General features: G+C 38.9%; 1 protein-coding gene across 4 annotated transcripts in view; it reads right to left on the bottom strand.

Moving 5' to 3' along the window:
* The window catches only part of plekhg4 (pleckstrin homology domain containing, family G (with RhoGef domain) member 4), a 67,666-nt gene extending 59,229 nt beyond the window's left edge, over positions 1-8,437 (bottom strand). For 3 of the 4 annotated variants that reach the window (XM_042760285.1, XM_042760286.1, XM_042760287.1), the window contains exon 1: positions 8,255-8,437. In XM_042760285.1, the coding sequence (XP_042616219.1) occupies positions 8,255-8,257 (3 nt within the window). In that variant the 5' untranslated portion in view covers positions 8,258-8,437. The remainder of the gene's footprint in view (positions 1-8,254) is intronic. The other variant, XM_042760288.1, reaches the window with a different exon arrangement.
* Between the last annotated feature and the right edge of the window lie 4,372 nt (positions 8,438-12,809).

Genomic DNA, 12,809 nt, shown 5'->3' with positions numbered 1-12,809 from the left:
CAATCAAAGAGCAGGCTCTAGAGCTTGGGGAAAAGCTCCCTTGAGGCCTGCAAAAATCCTGCAGACTCTCTCTGTTGAATAATGCATTACATCATTAGGATCCCCATTTAAACCTGCACAGTAACACACACCACCCATCATCGCGGGCCATCGCAGTATCATTTTTCCAAGAGCCGTCACTCTAGCTAAACTCAGCTGAACAGTGGCACGGCATGAGAGAAAGATGTTGATTAGAGGCGGCTGTTGTTTCATGTGTTCGTCATGACTAATGTTCAGTTATAATATTGACAATGTCTGTAGCGTGCTGACCCAGTAAGGAAGAGGAATCAATGCAGACTTCCTGTCTCAAACAGTGTAAAAGCAAACATTTCCAAGAGTAAGTCAAATATTCCACATTCCTTCTCCATTTTACCTTTTAAAGGTAAGAAACAGCAGCTTAGACTTTTCCTCTGTGAGCTGAAAGGGAGACCCTAGAAGGGCCCAGTCTGAGAGAGGAGAGGGATTTACTGTTAGTCTGCAGCAGACGGCTTAATTTTCTCCAGATCTGAATGGCCACACAAGCTGCTCATTCCTCTCTCTCTTCACTCATCTTGGTCTTTTCTCTCAGGCATTACTGAGACAAGTTGGTGAGATTTGGGTCTACAGTGGTATCATTCTGCAAAGCTCTGTAGTCATGCCTACAGGATAAACACAGTGCCTCATGAGCTTGTGTGAGTGAGCTGTACCTCACTCTGTCAGGGGATATTCTGTGGTTTACTTGTGGTTGGACTTGTTCTTCGTTACACTGAACCCCGGCAAAATCTGATGGAAAGTTTTTTAACATCTTCTGCAGTGATTTTGGGAAAAAAATCAGTAGTCAGTACTTTTTTATAATCAATATTATTATTCAGACTTAAGGCTGGAATACACTACACAATTTTTGCCCTGATTTTCCACCGATTTACATTCTGGAGAAGTTGATGCTATTCCAACAAGCCAGAGACAGTCTGCAGATTTGAGTTTACAGGTTTCTTAGAAAACATGTTTGATATTTTCGGTCGATTTTAGAGCACATATTGTTTTCATTCGTCACACGTCTCCGTCTCCTAGCAACAAAGCACATGTTTCTGTGTAAGCTTATTTAATTATACTTTGTGTAATGTGCAATCAGACTTTTGCAATTGGTCTAACTTTTGAAGACTGAGGCTTCAAAAAATAAAGAAAGAAAGAAAGAACAATCCAAAGTTCCTTTGTTTTGTTTTTGATTTTTGAAAACAATATCAAATCTTGGCATACATGGTGAATTGATCCATTTCCCAGAATGTGACAAAGCGTCTAATGGCGGCTGTCTGTGTCTAGGGCTGTTGTTAGGAGGAGTTTTTTTTATGGCATGGGCTCTCACTAATGATAATCATGACATGAGTGCACGGCATACGGCTTTGTTAAATCAAGCCTGTCCCCTTTTAAGATGGCAGCTTGGCCTTTGGCTAGACAATATTAAATTACTTAAATAAAGCATCTCTGTGGGTCACACTCTTACTGGTGAATAATCTAATCAATTGCATCTGTCCCAAGGGAACACTGAATCCCTCTGTTGACTGTTTAACCCTTACAGAACAACATTTTAAGGAAATTAAGGCACAAAAATGTTTGAAAAGTAGCATTATGGAACACAATCTAGGTGTGCAGTTATAATGCATAGTTGAGCTATAGTCTTCATCTGTCAAGTATAGGAAACAATGTGTAACTGAACGTTTGAAAGATTGCAATCAAACTTTTAAAAAGTGCATTTAAACTTACATACTGTGCTTGTGTATAATAATAAGATATTTCTATGCATAGCATAGTGGTTGGATAGATGATAGGAATGTCTAAAAACTGCCATCTGATCAAAAAGGACAACATGGAATAACTTAGCTAGAGAGATAACAATCCATAAAAAATGTAGGTCAAGTTAACATATGTGTAAGGTAATAAGAAATGCTGTCAAATGTGTGCACACACTAAAACACACACACTGACTCTGAGAGACAGCGTATGGCAGGGCAGAGCACTGGGGACCTGACCTTTCACCCCAGCACAAGTGACAAAATGAACAAGCTGTCCATTAGAGCAACACAGTGAAACAGAAAAGGGGTACAGAGAGAGAAAGGGACATGAGGTACCAAAAAGAAAGAACAAATATTCCCATTTCCAGTGTTTGTTCTGTCCCTGTGTCCCAGCTGATCATGTGACCAGGCTATTGTGCATGAGCGTGGCACAGAAGTTTAGAGGGCGGAAACTTTGCCAGGCCACAATGTGATGGTGCTACAGCAATGGGGAATTATGAACACAAAAGGGGTGTATAAACCTCTCTCTTTCTCTCCTCCTAACCCCCGATACAGACATTTTCCTACTCTGTTATCAGCAGGCTGATAAGAATCAGGTCCCGGACAAGTCAACATTTACCATCTACTGACTTCCTGAAGAGGTGAAGCATCTGTTGCACTATGACACCTCCCAGTCACCACATCAAATGATTGTCCAATGCTCAGATCACTCGCTCACAGATCACTGATGGGGTCAGATCTACCTGGAACACCTTCCAGTGTTAAATATAGCTTGAGAAAAACACATTCGGGAAATATTTATCAACTGGCTAACTACAGAAATGGTACCTGGATAGACATTTTTCCAACAAAACAGACCCCCAGAGAGACAATTTTGCTTAAGAGAACAGGAAAGGATTTTAGAGAACAGGCCTAAATATGGAACTACGTTAAACTCTGGCTGTCAGTAACATTTCATTTATAACTGTGTAGACAGGGTTGAGATTTTGGCATGATGCTACTGCTTGTTTATAAAAGATCTGCATTAGAGCAATAGATGCTCACTAACATGTTGCTGTGTGTGAATGACTTTCTTCTGTGGAACACAAAAGTTTGTACGAGCTTTAAAAACCAACAAGACATTTATCAAAATATCATCTTTGTGTTCTCTCTGTATGAGAAAAAAAAGTCAAAAGGGTTTGGAATGACATGAGTGTGAGTAAATTTTGAGTGTTTTTTTTTTAGTCAATTATGTCTTTAAGATTGAGTTATGAAACCCTAGAGAAGTTACGAAAAATATGAAAAAATGGTGCCAAGTGCTAAAACAGAGCTCATCACATTCCTGGGGTGAGTGAAGCAGAAAATGAGAGCTGTCTGACATTCCACAGGGAAGCAAACCTGATGCTCACACAAGTCATAACTGTTCAAACAGCCCTCAAAGATATCAACAAACCCTCCCCACATGCATTTTTGACTCAGTGTCCTAACTAGACACACTGTGGTAAGTTTCCAGTGACAAGAAATTTGTTGGTCCAAATGGAAAAATGATATGCTGTGCCAATCAGAACAGAGCTGATGTATATTATATAAGGTTGTATGACGCTGGACCAATGCTATTCATTGTGGGTGAAGCTACTCAGCACATTTCTGCAGAAATAAACCAAGTAATCAACAAAACGTTACATCTGGTCAAGACTGATTGACAGCCTTAAGGCCCTTCTTAACTTTGTCAAATGAATTGTCTTCCATTCTGAATCCCTGTCTTTTTTTACATAAAGCTGTGCATTGTGCTGACAAACAGATATAGAAGTATTGAAAAACAGTACTCTGGTGACAGCAGTATAGAGTATCACATCAGAGTTCTCTGAATGCTTGAAGAGGGGCAGTCTTCAGACGGCCCACATGCTGACCCAGAGGCGTCAGGCCAGCGCTCTGATTCACACTGTCACTGCGTTGGCATCAAGCTGTAAACAATGTGCGTGAAATCAAGACTCATAAGAGGCTCCATCTATATACAGCTGTCTAATCACAACAATCAAATGTGCATCATTAGCACCATTTGGAGCCCACAGTCATCCTTTAGAGCTTTGAAGAGTGTGACCAATTGATGTGTGTGTTTGTTTCTGTTTGTCTTATCTTACTAACACATCCAACAGAGAATAAACAGGCAACTGATCATCTAATGATCTTACCCAATTTTGCAATCAAATCACAAAACCTTGTCCAGCAGGTTAGGACGGGATGGCAAACTACATTCTGCAATACCGAGAATTTTGATGAAATCACTGCACTACTACTATGGGGTATTTGCTATGGCAATACTACGATGTTCTTTGAAGTACCTTGGTACACAAAATTAATACCATGTTACAAGTGCTACTGCTTAAATCCAATGAGTAGGCAGTACAACAGAGGGACCTTAGTTGGGACTATCAGGTCACAAAGTCCATTATATTGAATAGGAATATAGCAATCCTTAAGTTGCGATGAAACAGAAGTAGCAACAGACCTTTTCTTCCATATACATGAAATGGATTATTGGAAAAAAAAACATATAGGGCAAAAATTAGTTCTATGTATTGGTTGATGATTGGATTTTGAGGTGTGAGTGTTGCATTCAAAAATGAGTTTGCAGTCAATTGTGCAGGAATGAGGTTTAAGTTGACTACATGAATGGAGAAGTCCAACATACATCACCAGAGAGAAGTCTGTTGTTTTGTTTTGGATTTTTTTTGTTTTTTACTGAAAGACAATTATGATATTTTGATTAAACCTATGGTGGGGGGGGGGGGGGTGGAGCACACATGGATGATTTGTTCACAATACGATCTACAACATGCATAATTAAACTAATTAATTCTCAGGTAAAATCATGTCTACTTCAATAAATCCTGAATAAGGGAATATGGATTAAGACATGGCTGAGTGCCAGTTGCTAAATGATACACGTTTGTATGAATGAAATGCATACAAAGACCAGACTTACAGGGTCGGCCCCTGTAACAGCTTAGCTTCTAAGCTTCAAGTGTCTCCTCAAAATAAATCCCATCTCATTTTAATCAGTCTTTCCCTGAAATCCAAACCTGTAGATAGGCCCCCATCTAAACTCACTGGCACATAATCAGTCAAATATACAACTCAAATCCTGAGTCCTTAGGTCTTTGGGGTTAATCTCCAGAACGGTGTACAACTTCATAGCAGTTGCATTGAGATCAAAGCCTATTCATGAGCTAAACACAAAACAACGTTGACTTTTGGCCCTCTGCCACTGATGGATTGAGTCATGGTCTCTTCTATTGTGAAGCAAGACTCCATTGGCTGAGAGCTGAATTGTGTGGCGACACTGTCTGGGGCTGAACTCAGCAGGATGTGACAGTGTAGGGTCATGTGGAAGGGGTTACATAAATTTGGGGGGTTCCCAATGTTTGACTTTGACACAAGCAATGGGCACCAACTGTGAAGATAAACACAATTTAGAAGATCACATGACAACATAGTATGTTCAGTTATGCTTTACACATCCTATAAGTTTAGACTTCAACTGAACGTAGATTTGTGCTTCTAATGGCAAGTATATTTAACAACTTTCTGTGTAAGCTAACAGGTCAGTGAGAATTTCAGTTAATGGTGACTTTCCCAATTTGCGGTCTGACACAGAATTTCAGGGATAGCCTGTGTTATCACAGTGATTATGGACACAACATTTCTGCCCACTGCTTAAATAGGTCATGGGATGAAATGGACAGTGGGAATTCACCTAAACGTGTGTTTACATGTCACTAAAATGTGTAAACACGGTTATATTTATGGTCCTCCTTTTCATCCGTTCCTCTACAAATGAACCATTCATTTCCTCCTCAAATGGTCCACACGGAACAGTTTTTCTTTCCTGCCTAGTGTGTTGGGATTACTATGTTAAAGAAAAGAGACCAAAAGGGTGTGACAGCATTCTTGAAGCAGAAAGAACCACCCAAACAAGATCCATAACAGTATGCGGTTATATTAAATTTGAGAGATCTGTTGTCTGCTTTGTCAACCCCGATTTCTAGAAAAGAAACAAAAAAACCCAACCTGTATGGCTTTTCTCTGTTAAAAAAAATGTAGAGAATTATGAAATGCATACAGGTATGGAATATCTGTCATGTTTTTTACATTCTTGTCTGACTACTTACATATAGACCATATCAGGTATTGACATTAATGACAATTTACTAAAAAATGGAGACAGTCTGTAACTTCAACGTGTGAGGTGATGAAATGGCATGAAAATGACTTATGATTAGCATTAATGCCTCAAAGGAAACAAGTCAAAGCTTGATCCCATACATTACAGCTTGGTTACAGTGTACACAGGAGAAAACAATGAAATCCTTAGCATTGCATAGTGCTCTGTCACTACCCCACATCTTGAGTTGTGTCTGTATGTAACGTCTGTCCCAAAGATGACCAGTGCGCAGTGATTTACAAGCATGTAGGACAAAATTAACCCTAAAGGTCTTTAGTCAACAAAGAGAGCGAGAAAGAGAATGCTGTGATCATGTTTTATACTCTGTATTGAACAGGTCTGATCAGGAGAAGCATCACAAGCATTCTTCTACCTCAGCAGGAGTTTGGAGTCTGTAAGATTTAGTAAGATAAGTAGCACAACTGTTTTCAACATTGATAATCACAATAAATGTTTCTTGAGCACCAATTCAGCATATTGGAATGATAGAATGAAGGCTCATATGACACTGAAGAATGGAGTAATGACAATTGAAAATTCATCTTTTCACACACACACACACACACACACACACACACACACACACACACACACACACACACACACACACACACACACACACACACACACACACACACACACACACACACACACACACACACACACACACACACACACACACATGCCTACGCCTACAGATTTAATATCATAGGTGTTAGTTATTACTGTTGAGACTCTCTAGTCATAAAAAGCCCTGCAGCTGCATTTCTCATGAAACCCCTAAAGAACAGAGATGAAATTCTTCAGTCAAGAGTCTTAGAAGCATGCAGCGTTACTCGAAAGGGTTAAAGTTTAACACATCAGAGCAGGCCTCTACCTGACAAGAGATCTGGACAAACCTCAGACCTCTCTAAAACATCTGAGTAAACCTGCTCTTTAAACACAACTACTAGATAACCCAGTGACCCTTGGACAAATGTCTCCACAGCGAGGTGGGTCAAATTAAAGATCGCCTCACTGCCAAGTTGTCCTGAGACACACAAAAAACCCCACAATAAATGGGCCTAATTTAGGCCTCCGACATCTTGACAAACAGTGGTGGGTTTAAATGAACGAGCGGTAGGCTCTTTTGCTTTTAAACGCATTTGTTTCCAGTTACCTCTACAGCTATTGTAAGCTGCAGATCACTGAGCCAGAGCTGCAGTGTTTCCTGAAAACTGAACCACATGCAGCTTGGCCGGTTTGAGGGACTGGATGTTTAGATTAACTTTGTAAATTTTACCCAGCTCACTCAATTACAAGGACAAAGCGAATGCTCACAGGACAAACCTATCAGCGCTCTTGGAGACGATACACTCCAGGTCAGAGGAAGTTCCTGGTAAAGGGTAAGAACTATGAATGTTTTTGATTCAGTGCAACCTGCTCGGAGCGTAATTGTGGTTTGGACTGATGGATGTGCATATGAGTATACTAATAACAATGTACTTCTACTCCAAACACTTAATTTTGCCCCTCTTTCGCCTCCCATTCTTTCCTTCTGGGCTCATTTTCAATATCAACCCGGCAAACCCAAACACAAAAGATGAAGCTAAATCGAATCCACACATTCAAACCCGATGAAGAGGAAGAAAATATGGTTTCAGATGAAACATACCGACTTCTCTCTTCACCTTCAAGGCAGCAGTCACCTTTAAGAGAACGAAAGGCCAAGAGTATGGTACACACATACACACTTTCCTTCCTCTCTGCGTGGTTGACCTCTTTATAGGCTCACTGAGATGTAAAGGAGATGAGTGTAATGCAGAGAACAGCTGGCGTGACAGGCCTGAGCACACACACATTTGGAAGACCCCAACAGTCATGAAGAGAGGTCACACACAGACACAGTCAAACCGGCTCCATGAACCCTACAGAAAAACAGCAGCATGTAGTCAGCTCTCAGCAGAGCGTATTCATGCTGAATCCACAGTTTCACTCTCCTCGGCTGCTTTACCTGCGTCAAGGACAGTACAGACCACCACCAACACACACTCTGACCATTTATTCATTAAAAACACACAGTGACTAAAGGTCCTGTATATGTTTTAGTCAATCAGCAGCAGTACAGTAAAACTCCTAAAAACAGTAACAGTAACCTCAACCTACCCCCCCCCCCAACCACCGTCTCCCACCCCTCCCTCATCTCAACCCCCGTAAGGTAAAGCCATTAGCACCACACAACTCCAGAGTTGTCTGTACTCACCATGCTGTAGGCTGATTGTTCTTCCCTTCATTAGAGTCATTTTCCAGAGAGTCCGGCGGCCTCCCGTGCCGTGGTTGCGTGTGAGTGTGTGTGCATGCGTGCTGAATGGGCAAGTTTTTGTGTGTGTTTCTCACGCACCCTTCCAAACTGTAGGTCTCCAACACACTGACACACTCCGCAACACACTGCAGCAGCTCACGAGTTAGAGACCGCCCACTCACTCTCTGCCCCTCCCCTCTCACACTGCCTGCCTGTCTGTCACTCAGAAAGTTCTGTCCACACCCACAACTCAAAGACCCTCCCAAACACACTCTACATAAGCTGCTGGAGCAGAACAGACACAAGGGAAAATAGTGTCAACACAATATGCAAACTACATATTAAATATGCAGTGTCTTACATTCAAAAAAAAGTATTTAAAGCATAGTTTACTCAATATATACACTCTAATGCATAACATCTTTCAAAAAAACAACTCCTACATTACTACACATACAAAACAAAAGCCCTATTCGGACGGGACTAGTTTTCCAGGGGGACATTAGAGAAATTTGTATACTTGGAGATTTTATTCCCATGCGAATCTGCTAAGTCTGTGTTTTTCTGATACAACCTCGGCAAACTCTGTGGTCCTCTGAGAAATCTAATCCTGTCCAAATGCAAATGACTGTGACTGCTGATACTGCATTATCCCAACGCTATTCCTCGTGTTCTTTGGCCTACCTGAGCTACCATTTGCTGCACCTATCACTATGGATTGTATCCGACAAAAAAAATTAAATTATGAAATTAATAAGGAGAGCCAAATCACAGAAACTGCTAAGACTGGTTGTTTATTATAAGCAGCCACTTCTATAAACTCATCTAAAGTTTATTTAAATAATGTTTTTATAATAAATTTAAATTATATTAATACATATTTCATTAGATATATGTGCCGTGTGTGATTCACGCAACTACATCACCTCTACAAAACACCTCCCAACCCTCCGCAATAAACAAGGAGATGTTAGTCCCATCCGAATTGGCACATGAAAATCGCAGAGGTTGGGTGATAAGTACTGAAACTCAAATGTAGTTTAGTAAAAACTAGTCCCGTCCGAAAAGGGCTAAAGTCATACAGGTTTGAAAAGCCATGAGGGTGAGTAAATGATTCATTTCCATTTTTGGGTGAAGAATCACTTTAAATTATGTATTTTCACACAGTCGCACATCAGCAGATCAGCTCAAATCATCCAAGTGCTGGTAATGTTAACTAAAACTGTTGAAACTTTCCAGTAATTGAAATTAACTTAAAAAACGTAATAAAAAAAATTATGTTACCTTGGCAACTAATGGAAATATGTACTAAAATGACTAAAACTTACATAAAAATTAAAGCTAAATGGACATAAAAAATTACACCTAATGCAAATGACAAAAGCACATAAAAAGACTAAAATTTACAAAAATGAAAATCTGAAAATAAACGCTAATTCAAAATGTTCATAAATAGTATAATAGTATTTAAATAACATAAAAAAATACATCCAATTGAACTCACTGACTCTCTTTAAGTAACCTTAACCTACTTTATGTGATGTTATTAATGGGAACAGCACTTTTAAATTACATGTTTACCAAAATACATCACTCAGTCAAATTTCATTTACTGCACAGGGCTCTTGAGGAAACACAGTTGTAAACACTGTAATCTGGCTACATACACCCAGAGACTGGCTCCCTGCTGACAGAGTGAATGGACACAGCTCTAGTGGGGGGAGATTTTGATCGACACTTGATCTGCTCACCACTGTCTAAAAGCTGAGAAGGGATCAAGAAGGAGAAAGACAGACCGCAAGGGATAAAGTGAACATGATGCACAAGGTTTCAATGCCTCAGTCAAATGCACAGCTGATCTAAGTGGAATTAAACCAACTCTAACATCATTTGAATCTTAATACACAGTTTTAATCGAATAATAAATTAATTATTTGTACTTCAGAATGCTTTCTTCTTTCTTTAAAAGTCTGGATACCTCTTTCTTGTCCATCTGCAGTTGTTTTTTCTTCCACCATTACATATTTTATATTAAATAAATATCCAACACTGATGACAGAATTGTCATTTTTGAGTGAACTTCAGCTAAAGCTTTTAAACAACAAAGATGTCTATAATAACACTGCATCCATGTATATGCTACTGTTTAAAAGTTTAGGGTCTGTGAGATTTTTTTCACGTTTTTGAAATAAGTATCTTATGCTCAATAAGGCAGCATATATTTAAACAATAATACAGTGAAAATGGTAACCTTGTAAAATATTATTACAATTTAAAATAACTGATTTCTATTTTTATGTATTTTAAAATGTAATTTATTCATGCGATGGCAAAGCTGAATTTTCAGCATCATTTCTCCAGTCTCCAGTGTCACATGATTGTTCAGAAATCATTCTAATATGCTGATTTGGCACTCAAGGAGCTGTCATACTGGGCAAACACAAACGATAAATCGCTAAATACATATGGTTAAATAAAAACTAAGTTTAATCAACCAATGCCTTTCAATGTCATCCTGGATATTGATTTTCTTAAGTAACATTGACAGGGCCCTTAAATCAATAATTCAACCACATTCAATAGATAAAGCATTTAGGCAAGTCAACAAATACAATACATTAATTCAGATTCATTCAACAGAATGAATTAATGTTGCTCAAATTAATTTGGTATTTATGTCTCCCTTGCTGGAAACAGCATGCTCTCATACTCAAACATTTATCTTTAATTTGAGGCTGACCTGCAAGAGCACAAAGGAGATTTCTCAACTTGATACCAAGCTGCTTTTAAACCTGAACAATGAATTAAGGTAATTTTGAATCCACATATGTGGGTCAGTGTGTTTCAATTTTTCATAACTGTGTTAAGTTTGTATATTTATATAGGGGTCCAGTATAAATAGAGTATGTGCAGTGTACGACCCTTCCTCACTGAGAATGTGAACATTCCTCAATTAAAACACATTTACTTTTAACCAGGCAAGTAAAAAAAACACATGTTCCTTTGGCTCTACACCAGGGGTCTTCAAACTTTTACAGGCCGAGGATCACTTGATGGATAGAGAGATGGACCAGGGACCCCTGTAGTGTATAAATAAGTGCAGCATTTTAAGCCTGTCCTATAGTAGCATTGGTACAATACCATATTAATGTATTTATATACTTTGTTATGATGCATACATTGCAAAAACATTTTTCACAAAAAAAAAAAACATTATCAATGTACAGAGTCATACTATTTACACTTTCACTTTCAGCTTCTTTAACTTTTGGTTGAACTTTATTTAACATTGTATTTTTATTTAACACAATACAATATAAAGCAATAATCGGCAGACCCTCTGCAGTACTGCCACAGATACCCTATTGACATCTGAGGACACTATTTTGTGGAACATTACACAAGAACACATTCCCAAAAGGTGCTTATAATTTTTTTTTTACCTAGAGTGTTCATTATTTTTGCAATTCCTATTAGGGCCACTAATGGCACTAAATTTACTTCACTTGAAGATAATTTGAGAAGCTGAGGTGCAATGATAACCCCCTTACAGGTATCTGATGTTGAAAATCCATAATGCTGCTGTCTGCTTCTCTCTCACTAAAAGTTGGTAGAGAATTTGACTTGAGAAAGGGAGTTAAATGCAGTAACTGCGGGAGCCAAAGCACTCTGCAGTGGCTGGGACATGCACACTCACACTCCAGCTAACACTCACACTCACACTCCAGGTAACAGCAGGAAGCCATGTAGGAAAGATTCCTCAAACAACAAGATCGATTCACTGCCATGCCAAAAAATATTAAAATTCAAAATGTAATAAAAAAAAATATGATTTTTTCCCCATTCCAAATCTTTAATGAGCTTTATTGCATGACAAATATTTGTACAATGTATATTGCAATATATATTTATATTTTCAATAGCATTTCCAGCTTAGCTGCATACAAATAAATTAGTCCAAGGAAAAAAAAGCCACGAATGACAGCCATTGTGTTTCCCTATTAAGAAAGGGAGTATTTCATTGTACGAGAAGGTTTAAAATGTGTGCTATATATGTCTAACTTAATATCATAATACATTACAATTCCCGGATGTCTGTGTATTTTGTGCATTCTGTCTCCCCTGTAAGACTTTAACCAGATTGACACTGATATGTTTCCTTGTAAACACACAAAAATGATCTCATAAAGTCCACACAGTCACTAAATGGCAGGAAGTGCAAAAAGATGGAAGAGTGGATTTTTGGCCATGGGGCAAAAAGTAGCTCTTGTAGTGCACCCTTTGTTAATGGCTTGTTATATGACATGTTCCTTCACCCAAGGCTGTCATCAGGAGTAATGCTCAGTTCCTGTTTGTGTGTGTGTGTGTGTGTGTGTGTGTGTGTGTGTGTGTGTGTGTGTGTGTGTGTGTGTAAAATAGTATATCAGTCTGGCGAGTACACTAAAAAATTTACTAGCCAATGGTGATTATACACGGTACACATACACACACACACACACACACACACACACACACA

The sequence above is a fragment of the Cyprinus carpio genome, chromosome A7 (genome assembly GCF_018340385.1).
Source record: "Cyprinus carpio isolate SPL01 chromosome A7, ASM1834038v1, whole genome shotgun sequence".
In the NCBI taxonomy this organism is placed as follows: domain Eukaryota; kingdom Metazoa; phylum Chordata; class Actinopteri; order Cypriniformes; family Cyprinidae; genus Cyprinus; species Cyprinus carpio.
The sequence above is the reverse complement of the archived record's forward strand: the minus strand, read 5'-3'. Positions and strand labels throughout refer to the sequence as shown.